At 36.3% G+C, this 26292-nt stretch overlaps 1 protein-coding gene across 2 annotated transcripts in view; it reads right to left on the bottom strand.

Annotated features, from left to right (window-relative positions):
- Positions 1–2013: 2013 nt before the first annotated feature.
- The window catches only part of LOC145694419 (uncharacterized), a 37551-nt gene continuing 13272 nt past the window's right edge, over positions 2014–26292 (bottom strand). The window contains exons 1-3 of one of the 2 annotated variants that reach the window (XM_081770623.1): positions 22889–23178; positions 9794–10371; positions 2014–2310 (exon numbers count right to left, since the gene is read on the bottom strand). In XM_081770623.1, the coding sequence (XP_081626749.1) occupies positions 2232–2310; positions 9794–10371; positions 22889–23065 (834 nt within the window). In that variant the 5' untranslated portion in view covers positions 23066–23178 and the 3' untranslated portion in view covers positions 2014–2231. Of the gene's footprint in view, positions 2311–9793; positions 10372–22888; positions 23179–26292 lie in introns of those variants that run through there. The other variant, XM_081770622.1, reaches the window with a different exon arrangement.

The raw sequence follows: 26292 nt of genomic DNA, 5'->3' as shown, positions 1-26292 counted from the left end.
CCACTTTCTTTCTTTTTTTTAGAATGGCGTTTGCACTGTAAATGTGGGAAATCGATTATGGGAAGTACATTCACGTATATATTCAGCGAAGGACACAAGACATCTTTGTAGTACTCCACAATACGTCTATTAGTTTTATTTATGTATTTATTTTAAATTTACGTCCGAGGCACCGAGGATAAAAGAGTTGGTGATAATGAATGAAAGAGTAGAATGAAGAAAGTAGGAGGAAACGGGAGAACTCCGAGAAAACCAAGGACATAGGGCTTGTCCACATCATAGCTCAATTGCTAATACTGTATTACTAAAGATCAATAATCAAATAGATTATAGTCTATTCCCTTATACTATATGTTGCCAAAATTGAGAGTTCGTCAATAATCCCTCTTTCGTATAGTGGTATCACAAATCATCACTTTTGCCTTGGAGTGGTTTGTTTCCCGATCCCATTTGTTACAATAATTCTTTAATTTTAAGTACAATTGTATTTCTTTGACATTTATTAAAATATTTGTTATGCTTTAAAGCATACAAAGTGGGAATTTTTCCTCACACTTCTATTACAATGCTCTTTGTTTCACTATTTCTCATAAAGCGCCATCTATTTTACTTTTAGAAAGGAAGTTTCTGCTCTGAAACTTGGTATAATAGCTTGCATTTCAATTTTTCACTGAGGTGTGATTGGGTGTGTTCGAGGATAGAACTCATTTTATGTAATTAAAGCTTTACATGTTTGAAAATAACACGTGAAAGCAAACATGCACCAATTTGTTCTATGAACTTCTGTCATACACATATAACGTAAAACTTTTATCTGACACTACACTCATGCACATAGCTACTTTTTTTTTTTTAACCCTTTCGCTGCATAATTATTTTTGAGTCCAATCCCCAAATTTTGGCATTTTTTCATAAGAAAATTAAAGTCTTAGAATCGAAACCAAATATTGTATACGGTAAGTATTCCCTGTCACCACAGTATGCAAATTATCTAGTTTGTTACGCTCCTAACGGATCCGATTGTCAGTGTTGCCAACCTATTTACAACAGTATATAAAACATTATGTGCTAGAGAATATCGTATTTTCTTAACGTAGATGTAGGTAACGTGATGTACACTACAAGAACTGAGAAAGGTATATTTGTTATCCCTAATCTCTCCGTGCATCCTCATTGTCAGTATTGCCACCCTATTATAATATTTTCTTCTTGTGATATTTTCTAGATAAATTTTATTATTATTGATCATTCTTATGGTTCTTTGCACCCCTCACATTATTCGCACCCAATCTGATACCAATATATTTCCCAATATCGAAAGACGTCTGTTCTCTGTTTCATCCACCCCATGCATCTCATTTGACAGTGTTACCAGTCAACTTTGAAACGAATTTTCTGAAAATTCTTTTGTAATATTCATAGTTTCCGCATGATGGTCGACAAGAGTATTTCCTACTACCGTCAAGAAAAAAAAACTCTTTGCTAACCAATCCAGTAGGCCCTAATATTTCAGTGTTGCCACCTATAAGCAAGAACTTTTAAAAAATTGAACTGTGGTAAAAAAAAAAAAAACATCATTTCGATGCGGAATTAACCAACTTCATCTTCGGACTCAGAATCTTACAAGAACTCAGCTATCTGATTGTGCTGATTGTCTTTTCTTTGGATGCCATAACTTACCGGTACTGCTCCAATCAGCACTGAAGGACACCGTATCAAATGAAGTGCGACTCTCGTAATAATTCGTAGACCTATAACATTACCTTAGTTCAAAGAATCACCGCCAGTTGGCAGCACAATGCCATATATTATCGCTACGAAATATCCTGTATCATCAGTTCGACTAAAGTCGATTATCGCAGCGAAATAGAAACAAAAATAGACGTTATGGACTAAAGTCGAATTTCGCAGCCAAAGGTAAAAATCGTCAGTTCGATTAAAGTCGAATTTCGCAACGAAAGAGTTAAAAACAAAATATTAGGATGTGATGGAGCTTTTACAGAATAAATAACATTGAAACAGAAATAGATTTAATTACATTGTTTTTGTTGGAATAAAATTTTAACATTGTTTTTGTTACATTCTTGAACAATGAACATTTCTATATAAATTTAATTTAGTTATATAAGGTGATCTTATAAGAAGCCCTAAAATTCTTTCTGTGTCTTTCAGATTATATGCTTGCAACAAAGTTTAGACTATTAACGTAATACATTCGTTTACGTTGTCATCTATGATCCATGAGATTGCGATTGTTGTTTTGATGGATTATTCCGTAACAATGGACGAGGTACTGTGCGGATGCCTGACCTGAAAAACGAAAAATAAATAAATGTACAATTTATTAGGGTTAACATGTAGAGGACAAGTTTTCACAAAAATAATTATATTGTATATACCCAGGACCGGATTTATCACTGAGGGCGCAAAGATTTGTTCAGAGCGCACACTGGACAGAAACTTAATAAACAAGACACAAAAAATGCGATTGTTTACTAATAATAGCAATCAGAGGCGTACGCAGGAGTGGGTCCTGGGGGTCCGGACTTCCCCCAAAATCCGAACTTTTTTGTAAATTTAGTCTAATTTTAGGAGCAACTTTACAATTTTTAATATAATTTAGCCAGAAATTGTCTTTTGACCCCCGGAAAAGCTTTGGACTTCTCCTGAAAGAAATTCCTGCGTACGTCCCTGTTAGCAATTAGCACGATTAAAGTCAGAGTAAATGTCCACCAAGTAAAATTCCATTAATGAATTTATGGAAGAATTTTGACGCTGTACTTTTTGGAATTAGATGCGTAGGGAAGGGCGAGCAATGATGCGCAACGCTCATGCGCATGTCCGCATCACAACAGTCTATTACCACATCAAAATTCATTAAAAAATTATATGAAAATGTTGAAACAAAGATATGCATAAAATAAGTTAACCTATTATATTTTCTATTGTGTTAAAATTTTAAAAACCTGCCCTAACGGAGGCAAAACATTAAATTTGACCCTGAATATGCCTCTTAATGGCATAGCAACTAAATATAATTTATACAACTAAACCCTTACATTCCCAATTATGGAAATAGGCACTTACAGTAAAACTTGTATTTTCTTGGAAATTGAACATTGCAACAGTATCAACATTAAAAATTACTTACAAAAATGATACAATTTATACATTATTTATTAATATTTAAATGACATAAAGAACTATTTAACTATTAATAACTATATATCAGGTTGTCTAAAAAACGATTGAGCCTTTGGAGGTCAAAATTTGAACATGAACAATTGTAATTTATTATATGAAGTGGTCTAAAATGTATTGAGCCTTTGGAGGTTAAAGTTTGAACACGAACAAATGTAATTTATTATATCAATTGGTCTAAAAGGTATTGAACCTTTGGAGGTCAAAATTTGAACGTGAACAAATGCAATGTATTATCAAGTGGTCTAAAAGGCATTAAGCCTTTGGAGGTTAAAATTTGAACATGGCCAAATGCAATTTATTATATCAAGTGCTCTAAAAGGTATTGCACCTTTGGAGATCAAAATTTGAACGTGAACAAATGCAATTTATTATCAAGTGGTCTAAAAGGCATTAAGCCTTTGGAGGTTAAAATTTGAACATGGCCAAATGCAATTTATTATATCAAGTGGTCTAAAAGGCATTAAGCCTTTGGAGGTCAAAATTTGAACGTGAACAAATGCAGTTTATTATATCAAGTGGTCTAAAAGGTATTGAACCTTTGGAGGTCAAAATTTGAACGTGAACAATTGTAATTTATTATATGAAGTGGTCTAAAATATATTGAGCCTTTGGAGACTAAAGTTTGAACACGAAAAAATGTAATTAATTATATCAAGTGATCTAAAAGGTATTGAACCTTTGGAGGTCAAAATTTGAACGTGGACAAATGCAATTTATTATCAAGTGGTCTAAAAGGCATTAAGCCTTTGGAGGTTAAGATTTGAACATGACCAAATGCAATTTATTATATCAGGTGGTCTAAAAGGCATTAAGCCTTTGGAGGTCAAAATTTGAACGTGAACAAATGCAGTTTATTATATCAAGTGGTCTAAAAGGTATTGAGCCTTTGGAGGTCAAAATTTGAATGTGAACAAATACAACTTATTATATCAAGTGGCCTAAAAGTTATTGAGCCCTTGGAGGTCAAAATTTGAACATGAACAAATGCAATTTATTATATAATAAACTCTTGCCATTTTCCCGACAATAATTCCATCCTGGTAGAACTTTCGTTGTTTCTAATTTTTTTTAATGTGGCATGTGCTTACGGAATCTTTCTTGAAAGTAAGGTACTTGAGAGACCGTATGAAATGATTGTTTGATTGTATCAGGTCCGGGCTATTTGGAGGATACACTAGAACTCGAACCCACGTTGTCTGAATTTCTTATGGGTCGTTAAAGATGAATGGGGGTCTGGTATTGTCAGTGTGGTATACGATACCTTTTTAATTGGTAGGTGCAACCGTTCTAACTGTCGACACTACAGGTTTAAGTCTGACGCAGATAGAAATTCGATCTAGTACCGTAAATGCTTTTGAGTCAGATTAGACCCAAACGTCAAGCTTCTCTTCATAGCCAACGTTCTCTAAATGGTTTAACATTGTTAGTTCTTTTGCGTTCTCATGACTGTTTGCATGCCAGTCTTGCTCGACGTTTACAAGAATATCATCCATTTTTGATATGATCGATCGCCTACTTCGAGGAGCACGTTGGATACTGAAATTTTCATAACGGAAGCGACTGGACCATGTTTGGGCTGTTCCTCTGATAACAAATCTTGCAGATAACTAGCACAAATTTCGTCACAGGCCTGCACAGCATTTGCGCTGTTATCAAAGTAAAATTATAAAATGTAGTTTAGTCTTGTAGAGAGTTCATACATATGACGCAACACCTCTGGTTTGATTATGAGAGTTCTAACCTTTGTTGCACATCTACTAACCTCAACCATAAGCTATTAAATGAGGTTAGGTCTGACTTGTTGTGGCTGCGAGTGTACATAGGAACAACAGATGGCAGGCCATGTACTCATGCAAACCTTGTCAGAAAATTCATACGCTCACAAAGCTATGTTCGTGAAAGATTATAGGAAATTCTCACATTATTCATTACTTGGTATACATATCAAATATGCCACGTCAGACTTTGCTCATAGGAAGAATATATATGCACACAGGGTGTTAATGAACTATACCAACAAACTTTAAGAGGTGATTCCTCCCATCAAACTAAGAAAAAAAAAAGTACATATGGACCTATGGCAAAAAGTGCATAGTTTCAGAGATAGGGCTGCCCAAATTCGCGAAAAAGCCAAATTTCGAGAGATCCTATTTCAAATTCAAGAGATTGTGGATGGTGGTCCTTATCAGCGTAAAGGAAGTCACGCATACACAATCCAAAAATGCATATGGATATATTCATACATCGAATACACATTTGAACTGTCAGTTACTTGATATTTGTGATACACTAAGAAGGTAATGGCCTTGGTGTTGAATGAAATGTAATTAAATGAAATATTTAGTTTAGCGCCCCACGGATATGCACTGAGGCTAAGGAAGACGGTGAAGATGAAAAATGTATGAAATGTTGGAACGAAGAAAGTGGCAGCAAACGGGAGAACCTCGAGAAAACTCGCACACACGGTATTTGTTCACCACAAAGCTCAAGTGGAGCGAGCTGGGATCAAGCGAAGGACCCTACGTACCAGAGATGAACGATATACCACTGAGCCACCGCGTCCCGCCTTGGTGTTGAAATAACATGCTAACAATTTTGTTGTTTGCACACCATCATTTTTTCTTTGTAAACGAAGAGAACCTGGATAAATAGGAATGATAAATACCAGAACAATCATTTGGATCAATGAAGCACGGCTAGAATAGAGTTCAAGAGCTCAACTCAACGTTCATGTCACACTCTTAGGGTAATTTGCGCATGGGCATTTTTCCTATACATGGATGTATTTTACCCCCAAAACAGAGAAAAGTTTGTTTGGCAACATTGACACAATATTATCAGCGTCATATGAACTGCTGCACATGGTACTTGATATCCATACTGTTTGATGTGCTTAATTACGCAAATATCTTTTCTAATAATTGTTTGTGTAATATCTTGGGGTTACATCAAGCTTAACTGAAATATAAAAACGATATCTTTTTGGCCCTACTTCCCATCAAAATTTGGTTTCTTCTTTACAGCAGCTCTTTTACTAGCCATGCTCACCAATTGACGAATGTTGCCAACTAACTATAGTACTGCGCGTTTTTTTTTTCGTATACACGTTTTCTCCGTAATTGCTGCATATTGAATTCATGGTTTCTTGTGAAATAACCGTTAAAAAGATCAATGCTTATGCAATGAAAAAAAAATATTTCTTTTAGTAGGCTAAAAATATGAAATGGTAGTAAAACTAAAAGTATTGGGCACAATTTAATGCAGTGTTGTCAGATCTGTAAGTTAAAAGGGTAGCGAGGTTGTACTCTTTGAACTATTTATAGGCCAAATATAAAAATGAATTATTCTGCAAGTATACACTTTTACTAATCATAATACATCAGATGTCTGGGTTGACAACGGTCAGGCGGCGACGCAGTTTTGCACTGTTGGAGGTGGTGCATTAGGACACACTCCGTACTATGTCAAAAGCAATTGAACTGCATTATACAATGAACTTCGCAGACAGTAATAGTATACAATGGGCAACGTTTCTGATTTCCAAGGATACATACTCGCTTATGTCAGTTGTGTGGGGCGTCTTCACTGTTATTCATCACTTCTTTAGTTCATTTGGTAAATTCTTTATCTGGGACCCACAAATTTTGGAAGTTTTTAATTCGACTTAAGCATTATGTTAATATGGATAATAAAGTATGACACAATTAAATTTGCGACGTTGACGTTTACATGGCTCTCTACAATGATTAGGCGAAGACATTAACTAAGACAGAAGCACGGTCAGTGATACTGCAACAGGGCAAACTCAATAAAAGGCTGGTAGTGTCAGATCTGAAGATTAAAAGATACTTAATGTGCATAGAACAATCAACAAACAAAACTTTTATAAAACTAATAATTTGTGACATATAAAACTAATAATTTGGATTTGAAGTAACAAAATTAAAAAAAGTATCGCATTCTTATGAGTTATAGCCTGCAGATAATTAAAAATAACCCCAAAAATAGCGTGTTGCCCGATTTTCAAATTTTGGTAGCGAGGGCACCTAAAAATCACCCTGTCCGCTTTTTGCAGCCCAATCTGGTAACATTGTCTTTTAATGTGTGAGTAATGCTTCTATTATGAACCATCAAGGGTACTTAAGTGTGAAAATTCTTGTCTCGAAAATGAGACGAGAAATACATTTTTTAAAATTTGAAACAAGACGAGATGCATCCCGGTTTCGAGACGAGATGAGAAATTTTACGAGTCCTTGTTGGCAACACAAGTTCACCCGGTTAGATCTCAAGCACTGATTTGCGCACATATTTTAATCACGCTCGACCCTAGCCATAGGAGCTATATAAACGGTTCTGATTGGTTGAAATTATCGGTTTCTCGTCACGTAGCATACATTTAGCACAAATTAAATGTTAAATGCTGTTAATCTTCCTGACCGAGCATGCAAGCGCACGAGCTAGTAATAAGAATCGTTTTTGACGTGGGTTCAAACCCGGCCCAAAAAAGTTCTTATTTTTTTTTTAAAAAAAAAACACTTTTATCATTAAAATAAGATAGAAAATAATACTCAGATGCCCTTACACGTAATATATAATGCATAAAAAGTGATTTACTTACGTTACGAAACGAGCAACATAACGAGCGAGCGAGCGAAGGGGATTAGAACTCCCGCAGGGCTCGTTTTGTTCCACCTTGAACCCCATAATAATACCACGTAAAATATTACGCCACATTCGGCTGGTGCAATTTCGATGTAAATTTACCCTCATCTGCTTCCTTGTGACGAACTTAAAACAATTGGCTAGGGTAGGGCGTGAAAAATATGCCTGATTTACTGTTGCATAATCAATAAATACTATAAATTGAAAGTGATTGTACGGACATAATGAAGAGCATTTATCAACGTTTAAAGATACACAAATCATTTTACAACAGACTCCAATAATAAATATGGTACAAATGTTGTTATATCACACTTTTCATGGACCTCTTATGGTGTGGATTACCACCCGGAACTCAGTACATATTTTAGCTCATTGCCTTAAGTACTGCGCAATGAAACGTTCCATATTATAAATATTGTACTTTGAGACAGAGTAATGTTTCAGCTACAGCACAAGACACTGATTCATTGGATTGTGTCTCGTAATTTTGAAAAAATGTAACAAATAAAAGAAAATATTTGATTCGTTTTACAATGAGCACACAAGATGGCACTTGCTGTTAGATCTTACAAGAAGTGCTCAATTTTGTGAAACGTTTATTTGTATGTGTAAAGTATTTTAAAGTAACGATCTTATTACGAAATAGATATATTGTTTGACCGTTTCTCGTGTTATATTTCACATTTTATTTTAATATTAATTTATATTTAAGGAAATAGATATTGAGATGAAAGTAGCTCAGAACGCCATAATGCGTTGTTACCAAATTTGTACGTTTACTGTAGTAGTCACAATAACAAAATTCTTGTATTCTAGCGTTGTAGTTCGAGAAGCGAGATTGCGGTAAGGGTCGAAAACTAATTTCTCCATTAAGTATCCAAGCAGGGAGTACCTTTATTATCTGGCATCAGTAAACACTCGACACTATCTGGCAACGCCACACTATTCAAGCAACATTTCGCATAGCACCGAGAACACCTAGTGATCCACCTTATGACATGGAAGGATTATCATAACTTGTAGATGAAATAAAAGAAATCAGGGCGTAAATTTTGAACAATAGTTTCTAGCATTCGCAGAGAAGGACATGAAATAAGATTTCTTTCTTGAATAATCATATTGTCGTTATCAAATTTTTAGTGAATGTTTATGTCCTCTCATGCAGACCGTCCCCCATTTAATTTACGGAAGTTTCAGAGTAAAAGGTTCATAGAGAAATATTTATCATTTTAAATAAAATTTACCAGGAATAGGCAATGCTTTGTAACGCAGAATTAGAGAAAATGTTCCAAGTGATGGATTTACAAGATTTTCCAGAAATCAAATGCTATCTTCCGTGAATAGTTATAATCACGCCAATTAGAGAAGATACAAGCTAAGGTAGTTCCAATTCATTATTATCAGTTTCAAATGAATTATTAAAAAAACATTAGAGAGAAAATCAAATTAGTTGAAATATTTCCCACAATCACCCATGACGCTCTACGCGTCATATATATCTTCCCTTTTGAGCACACCTACTCCACGCTCAGTTTTGACTCCAAAATGCCGCCATCGGTATGAAGGTTTGTTTGAAACTTTCAAGTTGCATGAATTATAGTTGTAGGAGTTGAAATTACAATGGTGTAAGCCATTTTTTTTTAAACAAAGAGAGACTTTGGTACAGAAACCAAATCTAGATAAGTCAATGTGAACAGAAAACTTAAATCAGAGCTTCATTCAACCGCCAACAGATGGCAGTGGAAGTTCAACTGATAAAGGAAACAACTGTTTAGTTCCCGAATTTATAACAGTACCTTTTGGGTTAATTTCTGAAAATGTGACTTGCACCATAGCAAATTTAAATCCGTTCAATTGCACTACATCATGGAAAAATGCACCTAGTTTAAGATAAAATTATTTCATTTGTAATACTAATACTTACGTCACTCTTCGCCGTATCCTTCTACATTGACCTCTATGATCCCTTATGAATCCAGGGCCGCACCGCTTCTGGTGTACAGGAGGCATTATTTTAGAAGTAGCGGCTAAATATTTTCTATCTGGTGATCCTTTTGATGGTTGAGAGCTGGTACTACTGCTGCTGGTACTAGTAACACTGCTACTTGTCGTACTACTACTAGAGTCATCTGGTGACGGACTCGTCAACTCTGCCAATAACTCCGCAGCAGGCATATACGCAGGTATTGCACTGCTATTGGAAGAACTGCTTGAGTTGGTAGATGTCGCCTGGGTCGCATTTTCTTTTGCAGATGTTGCCTCTGTAGGTAACGAACTATTTGGTGATGAACTATTATTGTTAAGTCCCAGCAGCGATGCTAATATGAAGTCATACGTTGCATTTCCTTCTCCATTCGACGTTGTCTCGCTTGAATTTTGTAAAGCAGAAAGTGCATCTTCGAGTCCTGATAATATGGAGTCTGAGTTATTCTCATCCTCGCCACTAGAGGCGCCACTTGACACGGGTGAATCAGGGACATTGTCGTAGGCGTAGTCATATGACTGCAAAGAGAAAAGACATGAAATTTTAACAGAAAATAAACAATCATGCAAATAAACTTAGTTTTAGAATGGACTTGTTTAATCTAATTGGAAACTAGCATTTTCCTAAAACTAATACCTAACTAATAGCTAAAAATGATAAATAGAAAATATCGCCAGCTAGCGATACAAAAATTCCTTCAATTTAAGATATAAAAGATAATATACAGTATGTCACAATCATATTCGTACACATGGTGATCATAAAGAAAATAGAGAGATGCGCGTAAATAAATGAAGGACATTTATTTCTGCTTGAAAACAAATACTTCTGAAACACTTGTTTGTTGTTACAGATACAAAGAAACAATCTACAAATCGATATAGGCCCTAATATAAAATGCGTGCGTAACTAAATTAAGATATGCAATATTTCGCAACATTGTTATTCGTACAGTTAGATATAAACATTAACGTAAGAAACAATTTTATGAAAAAACAAAATAACTAATACTTTGTAGCGTAGTCTTTGGCTTTAGTAGCTGCCATACATCGCTGCTGTATAGAATAGAGAAAAGTAGTAGACGTGGCAGGGCTGATATTGGCCCCATTCTTTCGTCACCACCCGTTTTAAGTCTTCTTTTGACTTAACGTTTTTGTTGTGAACCCTAGGTTTCAGATAAGCCCATAGCAAATTGGGAGGGGTATGCAATTGTTTGCTTACATTCCAAATTAACGAGTCCTTATTTATACCTACCGTATGTTTGGGATCGTGATCATGTTGGTACATATAAGTTAGTAGCATGCCCAATTTTTCTGCACTTTGCTTAACATTCTTCCTCAAAATGTCAAGTTACATAACCTTGTCCATTGTACCATCAATAAACTAAATTTTAGCAATCCGTTTTGCCTATATGCACCCCCAAAACATAATAGAACCATCTCCATGTTTTACGTGGGTATAGTATTGACAATATTGTTGTCCAAATCGGGTTTTCGCATCACCCTGTGGACCCCATCAGGCCCAAAGAGATTAATTTTAGTCTTATCTGACGAAGAGACATTGTTCCAAAATTTCTGATTCTTGTTAACATGTTCTTTTGGCAAACTGAAGTCGTAACTTACGATTCTTACGACTTATGAATGGCCTCTTTCGAGGTATTCGACCATGGTAACTGCGTTTGTGTAGCACTCGATGAATCGTCTCAGTGCTTACTTTCTTACCTGTAGCACATTCTATTATATTTTGGACTTTTGGAGCACTTAGTCAGGGACTTGTTTTCATCTGTCTCACAATCACTCTCTCGTCCTTCTCACTTAACTTTTTATTCATCGAATTTCTTGATTTATTTCTCATTGAACCACTATACTTAAACTTGTTTACTACATATTGAACTGTTGTGTGCCTTTTTACTATTAATTGTCCTATTTTCTTAACGACCACCCCCGTAATGCTAGCGTTACGATTGTCTCTTTGACTTTCTCTTCTAGCTCTTTACTCTTCCCCCATTCTTCAAGGTTTATTTACCTGTGTACACCGCGATTAACATCAGCAGTTAATATGTCCTTTTTCTGTACGCCACACTAGCTCTGCTCGTGTTCTAATGCTGTTTCCTTTCCTTTTTAGTATATGAAATGTAAACCTGTGTACAAGTGTACGAATAACAATGTGATGTAAAATCGGGAGTTCTCATATGTTTTCTTTTCTGCCTTTCCATGGTGTCCTTGTTTTGGCCCCTTTCTGCACTGGGTTTGTCTATCATTGTCCTACCTCACTCCTCCAGCAATCTGCTGTCAATTTTACCAGCAGTATGTTTAATACATAGTGGTTTTCTTTTAAATTAATATGTGTACGAATAAGAATGTGACATACTGTATATATATATATATATATATATATATATATATATATATATATATATATATATATATATATATATATATATATATATATATATATATAAACAATTTACAAGTTAACATATGCATCAATGTGAGGATAAACTAAGCAACTATTGATATGATTTGATAATTAATAGCGTATGTTTTTCAAATGCAGCCTATACTAATATAACAAAAGAATGTATACATCTGTCTGTCTGTCATCAGCTTTTCGCATGGAAAAGAGTGGCCTGGAACCAACAAATTAGGTACACAGATAGATCTTTACCAGATCAATTCTTGTGCGAAGTTCTTTTCTCGTTTTTCGGCTCGGAGGTGTCAGACTTGGGGTGGTCAAAATGTATGCCTGTTTCTCGCGGTTGCTGATAACGCCTCGTGTGTATGCAACCCCATTACTTCAGGGTTGTGCGACCTTATATAACAGCACAGGATAAATACCTCGAAAAGGTGTAACAACTTTCATCCTCACTTTTAATCCATATTCTGAATTAAGAGTCGTCATCCCGGCGAAATTAAAAATACCGCTAATTTTACAGTAATTATGTGATATCTTCAAATAGATAAAAGATAATTGAAATATGGAACAAGAGCGCCCTAGACAATATTATTTTGCGTGAGGTACCGTTATCACAAGTCACCTAGTGGCTTTCCGTTTTCAGCTGTTTAGAAACGCGAAAATAAATGCCGATTTTCAAAATGGCTCGAAATCGAAAGCAGATAAATGAGTCGTGATAACGGTTTCTCATGTAAAATAATATTGTCTAGGGCGCTCTTGTTCCACATTTCGATTATCTTTTATCTATTTGAAGATATCACATAATTACTGTAAAATTAGCGGTATTTTTAATTTCGCCGGGATGAAGACTGTTAAAGAGTCGGAAACGATGGGACCTTCTTACTGCTTTTATACAAGGTCTAAATTACCACCCGACAATGGCAGTTGCTTACAACTAGAGCCTTTCTAATTCAAGTATGCCCCTGCTGCCGTTACAGTCGATGCGTGTTTTCCTGTACTTTCCTCGAAAGAGCAGGGACAAGTTGCTGTGACCGAGGTTTTACAATAGTTGGATCCGGACAGAATTCTTTCCCCAAAGCAAAGGGGAGGGTTTTCTTCATAAAACGGCGGCGGAGCCAAAGTATGTTTCATCTATTTTCCGAGGCCACACTTGAAATAAAAAGGCTCTTGTACGTAAGTAAATAAACAAAACAAAACCAGTTGGCATAACAGCCCCTTTTGTGAGCCTGAGCCACCCAACGCCATCTGTTAGCAACTGGCTGAGTTACGTCTAGGCTAGTGACGAACACGTGGTCTGTGCTAGGGATGGCCAAAACCGGAGGAACCGGTTTTCGGGTCTGTTCTAGCAGATCCGGTTCCGGAACCGATTTCTCGGATCCAGGTCTGGAAGCGGTTCTTTGGACCCAGGTCTGGAACCGGTTCCGGAACCGGTTCTGGAAACCGGATCTCCAAGAACAGGTTCCTTACGGTTCTTAGCTAAACACCCACTGGTAGACCAATATTTTATTCTGGGTGCACAAGCGGGTCTGGGCGTGGAACGCACAAACGCATGGTCCTCTTTGCATTTTTTGAAGGTGAACTTTGTGCCTCCTTTGCGGGTCTTTGAGTGCTTTCGGATCCAGGTCTGGAACCGGTTCCTAAGATCCAGTTCTGGAACCGGTTCCTAAGATCCGATTCTGGAACCGGGTTTTCGGATCCAGGTCCAGAACCGGTTCTGAAAACCTGATCTCCGAGAACCGGTTCCGCCGGAACCGGAACTTTGTGGCCATTCCTAGTCTGTGCGCTGCGTTTTCCTTTCTCTATAAGGAGCTTTCTATTCCTAGTGGCCCTACCGTCTTTTATTCACGTGAGTTCCCAGTTTGCCTCACGACGCTGGGTGGACGCCTAAAATTGGGAAGCACTGGCGGAGATTCGAACCCGGTGACGGAGATATGGGTCCGACACTCTAACCAGTAGATTAGGATTTAACCACACAGAAATAATAATAATAAAAAAAATAAATAAACAGACTATTTGTGCAGAATAGAAACTACCAATGACATCTGATTGACAAAGAAGGACATATTTTTTTCCGCCATAAAAATTAGTTTTTCTTGATTTTTTTCGAAATCTACGCATGAGAGCTTATTCTCAAGTATACTATTTTGTTGAGCTCAATGTGATATATTGATATTTTATCCGGTCTCCTTTAGACTAAAGGATATGATCGTGGGATGTTGAAATAAAACAACATAATTTCAAATTTATAGGTTCTATTTTATCGTTGGAGAACATTTTATCAGAACTTAAACATTAAGACTTAAATTTCAGCTTTATCTATTTTATCGTTGGAGAACATTTTATCAGAACTTGAACTTTAAGGCTTAAATTTCAGCTTTATCTATTTTATCGTTGGAGAACATTTTATCAGAACTTGAACTTTAAGACTTAAATTTCAGCTTTATTTATTTTATCGTTGGGGAATATTTTTATCAGAACTTGAACTTTAAGACTTAAATTTCAGCTTTATCTATTTTATCGTTGGAGAATATTTTTATCAGAACTTGAACTTTAAAACTTAAATTTCAGCTTTATCTAATCAATTATACTATGTACTTTCCTCTTGGTATTGTTATATATATATAAAAAAAGATGATCATGGAAAAATGCTTCAGTGGCGTATCTTGTACACGATCATTGTTTTATGTTTACAAAACGATGGGAAAGTAACGGCGATAGGTTAGCGGTTTATGTTAGAAGACGACTTCTTGCCATCGCTGCTGTCGGAGAATGTTATTCCCTAAGATTTTATAGCCCGATGGCGCGACATACCTGTGTCTGTGAGTACCTCATCAGCAGTTTGCTAATGTATGGATAACTTGGCGACGTGTTGTGAAATTGCCACCTTGTTCCCCTGACCTGATTCTACTATGCTACTGGGATCGCGGAGGCTCAGTTGTAGATTGTTCATCTCTGGTGCATGGGGTCCCAGGTTCAAACCCTGCTCCCGCCAAGCGAACCTTGAGGTGGACAAACACGTGGGTTTCCTCGGGGTTCTCCCGTTTCCTCCTACTTTATACATTCCACCATTTCATTCCTTTCTCATCATTACCATCTCTTTTAGCCTAGCTGGCTTAACCGTGGGACGTAAAACTCCAAGATTTCATTTCATTTTTTCTACTATGCTACTACCTGAAGTCTGTTGGGTATACGGTAAAAATTAACGGATGTTAAACATCTCATGGCTCGAATATATGTATCTCATGGAACGCATATTCCAACATTACAGATGACAGTTCGCGCAAAGTTTTGCTTGATTGGGAACTCAAAATGTATCTGAAAATCTACTGGAATAATACTGTAATACTGAGTTGTTCTTAAGGAATTACTAACCTCTTTTGTTGATAAGAAAACAAAGTAACAGCCATGACTTCATTATGTTTAGCGTTACAGCAAAAATAGTAATGGCACTAAATTTTTAAGAAACTTTGTTCTCGAAATGATATATCACATGCTGTGGTTTGTATCTAAGCCAACTGCGTAAAATTCAATATTGTGGTGTGTTCTGAAACGTCTTCCACATCCCTATTCCTAACCCACTTTATTAGTTTGCTTATATTTTGCAGCGTTTACCATTTATTACAGTAACCCGAGTTTGTGAGTACTTCAAATTATATATCCGTAACCAAACTCCCTCCATAAAAATTGTTGTGTCAGCACTGCAGGATTCTGAAACATGTATTTTGAATAGCGCACATATTAGTTGTTCCTCAGTGAAATCTTGACCCAACTATGGTAGGTGCCATAGTTTTTTTTTTTTATCTATGGATCTATAAAGTTAAGTTTTTCGTGTTTTTGGCAGCCTATAACTCTAAAAGGAATCCTTTATGCACCCAAGTTGGTCTGTACTTTTTGTTTTGTGTTAGTGTCAGAAATCACCTTCAAAACGTTGTCAGTGTTGTTTTGAAATACTCTGTATACAGGGGTGCCCACAAGGGGGGGGCTATGACGCAAAATGCGTCATTGAAATATTTGGGGGGGTTAAAAATCTATATAAATATGTTTGAGAGAGTGTAAAAATTAATCGAAAAGATTTTTTTTCATGGAAGAACACCTACGGATAGGCAATTGAGGGGGGGTGCGTCATGGACATGAGGGGGGGTGGGCACCACTGCTGTATATATACATAATGTCACACATGACTCATAGGCTGTCCCACTTTAAAGGAAGTAAGTGCTCTATGTTTAGTTTAGATATCTAACTAAACTACTTGAGTAAGGAAAAAAGTAGAAAAATTAAATAAACTTAAAGAAAAAATAACCGACTTTGAAAAGTCTCATAAAACCAAAAATAAATAAATAAATAAATAAAATTTAAAATACAACAATATTAACCGACTTCAGCAAAAGCTCTATAAAGTAGAAAACAAAATTGCTAAAAGCAGAAAATAGTAGTAATCAGTGGCGTATTTATGGGGTTATCGGGTTCTAGCTCCCCGAAATAATTTCATTATTTTTTTCGCATTATGCGTACAACACAAATGCTTCTTACTGGTTCTTAAGCTCCTCCCGAAACAAAATCCTAAATACGCCCTTGGTAGTAATAATATTAAAATGAAGAAAATGGAAAGAAATGGGAGAACCGCGAGAAAATCCACGCACACAGTCAAAATCCAGCACAAACCCCACTTGAGGAGAGCTGGAGTCGAGCTGCAAACCTTCAAGAACGAGCGAGTGAAATGAGGTAACTTCCACTCGCATGAGGTAAGTTGAAACATACACGCGGAAGACAATTTTGAAATATAAATTACGTAAAAAAAAAAAATGATTATAACAAAACATAGAGTTTACTGTATATCATTCTCATTATCCTCACAGTTTGAGGTAAATTCTGGCAAGAACAAAAGGGCAAATTTACCCTCATACAACTTAAAATATATGTTCTACAATAAGTTTAGTTTAAAATGTTCCTGTCTTGTGTACCTAGTATGTATCGTATATTTTCTTTGAGGTTTCCCAGACAACTATCCTAAATGGAGTTAAAAATAAGTACAGTAGTGGATTTAACGCTTCACCACCAGCAAAGACTTATTAGAATAGCACGATAACTTTCGTAAAGCTCATTCAGTTTAATTTTCTTTGACGCTTTTCCATAATTACAATGCTTGGGGCTTAAAAATAATCAACGAGAGGCACAGTGACTCAGTGTTAGAGCGCTTATCTCTGAAGCGTGGGGTCGCTGATTCGATCCCCGCCCAAGTAAGTTTGTGGTGGACAACATTGTGTCTGTGGGTTTTCTCAGGGTACTCCCGTTTCCTCCCACTTTCTCATTTGACGAATTCTTCCATCATCATTCACTTGTTTTAATCATCGTCTACCTTAGCCAAAAGAGCATAACCGTGGTACATTAGACTGAAATATTCCATTTTCATTTTAACATAAATAAAAAATTAAATGAGCGGTGAATTTAGCTTCCTCATATGGGATATATTGCTTTCATTTCTCGCCTCCAATAATAATAAAAAGAACGATCCACAATATCTTTCATAAAAATATTAGATTTTTTTTAGTACTGTACTACATATTTCTTGAGTTTTCACAACCATTCTCACTAAATCCCAGCAATTGAGGACGAGAGATACACCCCCCCCCCCTCCGTCTTTCGAGTTGAAAAAAATGCTTCATAATAAACTTCGTAAAAATTACAGCAGGGCGTCGATAATCCGAACGTCAAAAATTCGAACGCGGTCCCTAGAAGCTTTTTACATTTTGTCTTAGCACTAGCGATAAACAAAGTTGTGTGAAGTCAGTGTTTTTACAAAAGCTTGTTCATATGTAGACCCTAATTGTTTGTCATACATATTTTTTTATTTTCCTTTAGGCCTATACATTATACAAGCTAAGTTTTAAGTGTGAGTTACAAGAACAGTATAATTTAGTGTACGAACAGATTCTTCCGAAACATTAAATGTAATTATTTATTACTTATTATAATTTAAAATACAGTGGGTTTTAAGCTTTGATCAGTGTTTCTTTTGTTAAAATTAAATGTAAGTAACCTTACGTACGGTATTGTAATTGCTGTATGTACAGTATAACCACTGTATCTATAAAAAGAGCATACCGTACAGTATATTTACGCCTAAATGGCATTTTCTTGGTCATTTTTCGAAAATCCGAACAATTTGAAAATCCGAACTACCTGTGGTCCCAATTAGTTCGGATTATCGACGTCCTAGTGTATTTGGTTTCCACATATTGTAGATTACGCGTTTATTGTTTTTTTTTTTTTTTAATCCACTGTTTGGAGTTGAAGCCAATCAAATATGGGGACTGATTTAACAATCTGCCCCGTTATTAAAAAGAAGTTTTATTGTAACTTTCGTTCTCAAGAAATCGTTTTTAGTTGAAAATGAAATCAAATCTTTCAGTTTAACATTCGACGATAATGCTCATTAGGCCCGCAACCAGCCACAGAGGTTTGGGGGGGGCATGAATATGTTAGAGGGGGCCAAGTCATTAAAAATTCTCTTACACATAGCTAAATTGTGTTTTTTTGTATTAATAATAGCATTTTGGGTTAAGGTCTAGGGGAGGCACGAAAAGTTTAGGGGTTTCAGGGCTCCCTAGCCCCCTTTAGTTGCGGGCCTGATGCTCGTTAGATTAAGGTAGACGATGATTAAAACAAGTGAACGATGATGGAAGAATTGGTCAAATGAGAAAGTGGGAGGAAACGGGAGTACCCCGAGAAAACCCACGGACACGATGTTGTCAACCATAAACTTACTTCGTCAGGGGTCTAACCAGGAACCTCACGCATCAGAGGTAAGCTCTCTATCACGTATATATATTAAAAACATAGATTTAGTACCATAAGAATATGTACAAAGGGTGTTCAAAAAGTTTTGCACAGTGGTCTCTAATTTTTTTATTTGTTGCAGGAGGAGAATGAAATTTTTTGTGAACATACTTGGAACATTTAGCTATAAGCTGGTATATAAAAGTATTTTCTTTTATTTACAGGTGAGCCATAATGGACCGTGAAGTAGATATCAGGTTGCGACAACGGTCGGTGATGGAGTTCCTCTTCAAGACCGGCGATGACTCTGCCACATCGATTCACAGGAAGTTGCTCCCTGTTTATGGGGAGGAAACATTGGATCGCAGCAGTATCCAGCGGTGGTTGCAGAGGTTTAAAGAAGGTGATTTCTCTCTACTGGACAATCCACGATGCGGTAGACCATTGACGATAGTGAGTGATGTGAATAAGGAAACCATTAATCAAATCATCCAAAATGACAGATGTGTGACGACATGACAGCTTGCTGAAATGACTGGTTTGTCATTGGGTAGTGTGGTATCAGTGGTACAGTCACTAGGGTACAGAAAAATCTATGCACGCTGGGTGCCTAGATTATTGACAAGAGAAATGAAAAAGATGAGGAAGGGTGTGAGCGAGGGTCTCATGATGACCTTTACTGAAGAGTGGAAACTGTTTTCACGGCGTCATTACCCAGGATGAAACATGGTTGTTTTTTCCCTCTTTGGTCATCTGGAGGCCCACCTGCGCGGTAAAACATTTGATAGTGAGAAAGACCTTATTTCCTGTGTCAAGCAATGGTGTAAATGTCAATCCCCAGAATTTAACCAAAATGCATTTACATCATGGAAAGAACGTTGGACCAGATGCGTCACAGCTGATGGAGGCTACATTGAGTAGGCTCAGTGTATAGCTAAATATTCGAAGTATGTTCGCAAAAAAATTCAATCTCCTCCTGCAACAAATAAAAAAAAAATAGATTCAACTGTGCAAAACTTTTTGAACACCCTTTGTATATATCCATTTTATCCAACATAAGGTCAGTGTTTAGAGCGGATATACGTAGTACTTTTCACCACTTACGATTTGAATAGGTAGATAAAAAGTCGAAACGAAATTCAATATTCAGATGCCGAATCGATGCCAAAACAAATAATTTTAAAAAATAACAAAATGGGTGGTCCTCACCATTTCTGATATATGTAAGTAAATACTGAAATTGGAGTACCAAGTGAATTTCAACCACTTCCGGTTTCTGTACGGTGTTGCGAGTGGTGATATTGTGTTCTCTTGAGACGCTGAATCAATTGCAAAAAAGCACTTTGACGTTATCAATTAACGTTTTTGATCTATGACGAACGATCAACGTTGAAACCGGAAATGCTTCATTTGTATCACTTCCGGTTTGAATATAGAGTTAACGGAGAAGATAGATTTATCCTTGGGACGCACAATCGATTACAAAAAACACTTCTCGATATCTCTGACCATTTCTGAACTAAGAAAACCAGTATCGAAACCGGAAGTGCTAGTAAATGTAAAGTATTTCCGGTTTCGGTAAAGTATTGTGGGTGATGACGTTAAGTTCACTTGAGAGACTGAATCGATGGCCAAAAAAAGAAGAAAACAACGTTTGTCATTATCTTTTCCCGTTTCTGTTCTATGGTGATAAATGTTAAAACCGATAATGGCTGATTTCTTTAACTACCAGTTTCAGCAGAAGGTTAGCGGAAGAGATGGTACCTATTCTTAAGTCCCTGAATCGATTGTCAAAAACAGCATCTCGATATCTTTTACCATTTGTCTCTGATACCTGTCAACAGGCAGACAGAGAAAGCCGTTATGTATAACATAGTTTCGAAGCATAATAATAATAATAATAATAATAATAATAATAATAATAATAATAATAATAATAATAATAATAATAATAATAATAATAATAATATATGGAACAGAAGGGCTCACTAAACACTATCCACAGATATCGCGAATTGCACCACAGATATAAACACTATAAACTAGCTTTTTCTAGTAGATTAGATTGGTTGATATGAGTTCAGCGTACTGTTTCAGCACCGAGGCTATATAAGATGTAGAGCCTCAGTTTAAGATACGTAGAATATGAACCAACGTAATGCATTCAAAGTTTCAACGCTCTCTCTCCAGAAATCGAACTTGGGAACACATACAGCAAAGGCGCACGTCCTACCTACTAGATCAATGGAGAGGGTACGGTTGGAAACATTGAAACAATAAGTTGGAAACTCTGAACCTTGTGTGCTGGTTTTGTTGACTTGCAGGGAATTTTGTAGCCCCGGGATCTAAAAGTCTGCATGGGCTCGGGCCGGGCTCGGGCCATAAATTTTTAAATATACAACCATATTTCTCGGGCCTTCTCGGGCCTAACTTTGTAAATATACTGTAGAACTATATATATATATTGCACTATTCTTTCTGGAGAACTTTCAAAGCACAACTACAAAATTAAACCTTTAATTGCTGTAAATAAAAATACAATTTTGTGTTAATGGTTAAGCTTCTGTAATTCAGGCTCATTTGATTATCACACGAGCTCGGGCTTAAATGCTAAAACATATTTCGGACTCGTGTCGGGCCTCACATTGTAAATTCACGGGCCGAGCTTAAAATTCAAGCCCGTGCATACCTTTACCAAGATAAAAGAAAATTGCTTACATTGGCAGGTCCGCCCTAGGCACTCCCACTTTCTCCGGAAAGAACAAATCTAACGATTTTCATTATGATTCACATTATGAAAACAAAGGGGAGGGAAAGTGCACTCAAACTCAGAAAGGCCTAAAACACTACAAATACAATCTCGTTATGTCTTTTTTTTTTTTTTTTAATAATAACCTATGATGTTAGTGGAAGATAAAGGAAATACATCTGCAGAGGAAAGAAGGTAATTCTTTTTATAGAATTCAATATTGAGCTTCAATCTCAAAATATCATTTTAAAATTTCAGTGCAACTAGCTCTTTTTTTCTATTTCTTGAGTATCCTTCTACATCTGTTATTTTTTTAAAATCCTTGTTTCCACTTCAATAATAAGAAACTCAAAGACAAAACTAGTTTTCATATCAAAACTCTGATAACTAACCAAATGGAACACGTGTTTGTTACTGTTGGAGAATTGAGTTCTTGTATTTGACAACAATCAAGCAATTCATGTTGGTATTTGTTTGACCATTCGCCTTATCATGTCAATGTGAACTTAAACTAATGCAACCTAAACATGATTTATGAATGTAGTATTCAAATAGAAAGTCAGTTTAGTAAATTTAACTACCATCATCATGAAGTCTATTTCCAACAAGAAATATTTATTTTTAATAATGTAGTTATGACAGATTTTTGCTGGCCCTCAAAACTTGTCACCCCGTGCAAATGCAAGTGTTGCACATATGGTAGACCCGGCCCTGTACTTTGCCCACTCATTTTTCAATAGTTTAAACCTTGATTTGGAATAAAAGCTCACGTAACAAATTTTAAATTTTACGGCAGAGACTTATCTTTGTATTAGACTTCTTATCTTTTAGAGATTATGTTCTGTTACTTTGTTAATATTGATATAGGCTTATCCTTATGGTGTCGTATACTTTGATGAAAATTACATTGATATGAGTTCATATCTAAACATAGTCATCTATTCAATACAACTATTTTGAAGAAAAGGCTTCATAAGACTTTATCCAAATCGAACCTTCAATTTCTCAAACAATATAAATGAGATGGATGTATATTTTTTGACTAAGACTGTACTTCTACACTCCTAATATATACAATAATGATAAATTCTTACCTTATAATCGTAATAATACACATCCGCAGGTATAACTGAGATATTAACTCGTTCAGCATCGAATTGAATGTTCCAAATGCCATTTTGTTGCTGATTCCACGAATCAGCGCTTTTCACACTATCCTGCCACAGTGAACAGAAGATTACGGAAAATATAACCTTGAAACTTTTCACCATTTTGGTCCCCACTGTTTCTTTGTTGTAAATCCAAGCAGAGATAACTACATCAACAAATTTTGTTGCAACCACTTGAACGTCAGTTAGACAGTCATTGGCCCCATGTTCAGTACAAACTACTGGCACTAAACATATATATTATTGTGGAAAAACTTGTCAGAGTTGGAAACCGGATGTGATCAACAGCGTTGCCAGATCATGAGATGGAAAAATGTACGCATCAAAAAAGTATGTACATATTTCCTGTCACATTATGGCCTTAAGCGTTTTGTAAGTCTTGTTAAATCATACGTGTTTTTTTTTAAATCTCCGTATTTAATTTACGTTAAACACGTTTTGTTTTAAACACTTACGCTTTTGTATGGCATTGAACTCAGTAGAATGCAATTTTGGCTTTGTTTCAATGTTCTCCCTGCCATGTTTGAATTTCAAGGTGTTTTCAAACTGGCATACACTGACATAAGTATATTGCACATTTGAGAAAGTATGTAATTATATTCTATTTAAGAAAAAGGTAAATGCCTTTTTTTTTTCTTTCAGAGAACCTGTCGGTACTTTAATCTAAGGTCTGTTACACATGATCACATGTTCTATCTAATTTTCTTATGGAGAACTCACAAGTGAGAAATTGCATACTCGGTGAAACATTATAAGATACAGTAGAGCGTCGATTATCCGAAGTAATTGGGGGACATGGGTGTTCGGAAAACTGGTTTGGTCGGATAATCGAACTGTACATGTTTATTTGCCAAAAAGAAGTACTGTACAGTAAATTTATTCATAAAAACAGGCATCTCTTTAAGTATTACAAAGTAACGTACAAAGGCAACTTTAGTAGGAATATATAGTATGTGGTACAGTTTATTAAACAAAAATATGTACATATTACATACGCATTTTGCATGAACAATACACACAGTACACAAAATTAACCTTTAAAAAAATCCTTTAAGCGAGCGAGTACACAGTTCGGTTAAGCGGTCGTTCGGTTGACCGACGTTCGGATAATCGACGTTCTACTGAAATGAAATTTTTGAGTTTTACGTCCCACGGTTATGAAGGTTACGCTAAAGGAGACGGTGATGATGAGTAATGAAGGAAATGGTGGAATGAAGAAAGTGGGAGGAAACGGGAGAACCCCGAGAAAACCCACGCACACGGTGTTTGTCCACCACAAAGTTCACTTGGCGGGAGCAGGGTTTGAACCCGAGACTCCTAACACCAGAGGTGAACCTACCACTGAGCCACCGCGGCCCCTTCGACGCTCTACTGTAACTTTCACTTCTTATAAGTCAATATTTCTGCGTTCTACTGTTTATGCAATTAGGGAATTCCAAAGACATAACTTTGTCTATTTTAGCAATGTACGGAAGTGAAGTAGCAAAACTTCGATGTAAATGAATAAGTACAAACTGCAGGATAGCATAATGTAAGCCAGATGCCAAAATTACATTTTTTTTTAAAATGTAGAAGTAAGACTATTGTGCTTTTAGTGTGTAAAATAAGAGCATTTAAGAACACATGGTAATTATTGCTAATTTACTTTAGCTCAAAATTTTGGCTACAGGAGCTTAACCTTTAAACGCCCATTGACGCAACTGCTTTGTTAAAGCTTTAAACCTTAATAGCTCAGCGTTAATTAAATTAGGAAGATAATTTTGGTATCAATGTCTTTCTGAGGGAATGAGCCAAGGCCGCTCATGTTGGGGTTTCCAAGGGAGGGCAAGCAGTGGCGTATTTAGGGAGGTGCTTCCGGGCTTAAGTCCCCCCGAAATCCTACCTACTATAGTAAAGTATATGAAATATCTTGCAGAATTTTCACATTTTCAGGCAAAGCCTCCCCCCGAAAGTTAGCAAAGCTCTCCCCCGAAACAAAATCGTAAATACGCCACTGGGGGCAAGTATAAGCGACGTTTCAAATATAGTTTCAAATTTTGCTGTAACTAATGTAAAAATTCTTTTGGGTTTTCGATATTCCCAAGTACAATTTCCTCTTAGGGGGGAGGGCAAGCGCTACACCTTTCCCCCCTGATGGGCGCCCTTGGATAGAGCTCTTCACTGATATGCCTTTTATGTATGTAGAAGTATCACGACTGAGTGGGAGAGTAAAGTTTTTGTTTTTAAATTTTTTGTACCAGGTATTTTGGGGGCCATTTTCCCGTTTGCGGTACACTCATAAAAATCGGTAATTCACTATATGGTGATACTCTGTATGTGTACTTGTTGCTTATAGGGGTGGAAGGGGGCAAAGTTGGTCAATTTTTTGAGTCTCAGGTTTTAGGCGTTAATTTCATTTTTGTTTTTTTCTTCTTCTTCTACAAATAGGGCAGGAATTGCGCACATATTACCTCGTTGGTATCTGTGTTCCATAAGCTTCCCAACGATGTATCAATCGTGACTCTGTGATAATTAGCGGGGATCAATAGGGCCACCAACCTGACAGTCTACGATTTTGTTCAAATCCTTGGCGGGCGTAGAAAGGTTAAAGTAGACCGGGACGCACAGGAACTTCATTCTTTCAAACCAATATCCTGTCGTAGCTCAGTTCTTGTGGAACATTCGTCTCTTAGCAACATTTGGACATTTCTTTTAGTTTATTATTATTATTATTATTATTATTATTATTATTATTATTATTATTATGAGTTTATGTATCAAAGCACACTTAATATGCGATATTAAAACAAATCTGGAACTTGTGCTCTTTATTCATTCCCATCATTTACTGCGTTCCGGCAAAGTAGTGTGGTAAGCGTTCCGGCAATTGACTACAGTAACTTTAAGCACTCTACAAGAAGGAATACATTTCCAGGCTGTTCCTGCTATACCATGACTTTGGGCTTTATGGTATCTCCAATTTAGGAGTAAATTAACGCTTTTCATCCTGCAATGTAGGGTTCATGATAGCTCATCAGCGCTGGAAGGAAGCTTTTTGTTTGTTCGTATCCTAATTTTCTAGACTGTAAGAGCGAAAAAGTAAGTTGACCTGATTGTTATTTCGTAGAGACCGTTGTAATTAGGCATTGTAAGGACTTGTAAGGAATTTTACCTAAAATCCTTAGAAAACACTTTTCTTCCTCTCCAGTCTGTTACCAGACAGGATTTTTTTTTTTTTTTTAAAGTTGAGAATGCTTCAAGAACATGCCAGAACGAATTTCAAAAGAATTAATTTTTCTTATTAACTTCTACAGGCTTTATACCAATTGTTCTATGTACTTTATTATTAT

This window comes from Thermobia domestica, chromosome 9 (assembly GCF_964235325.1).
Source record: "Thermobia domestica chromosome 9, izTheDome1.hap1.1, whole genome shotgun sequence".
Lineage (NCBI taxonomy): Eukaryota > Metazoa > Arthropoda > Insecta > Zygentoma > Lepismatidae > Thermobia > Thermobia domestica.
The sequence above is the reverse complement of the archived record's forward strand: the minus strand, read 5'-3'. Positions and strand labels throughout refer to the sequence as shown.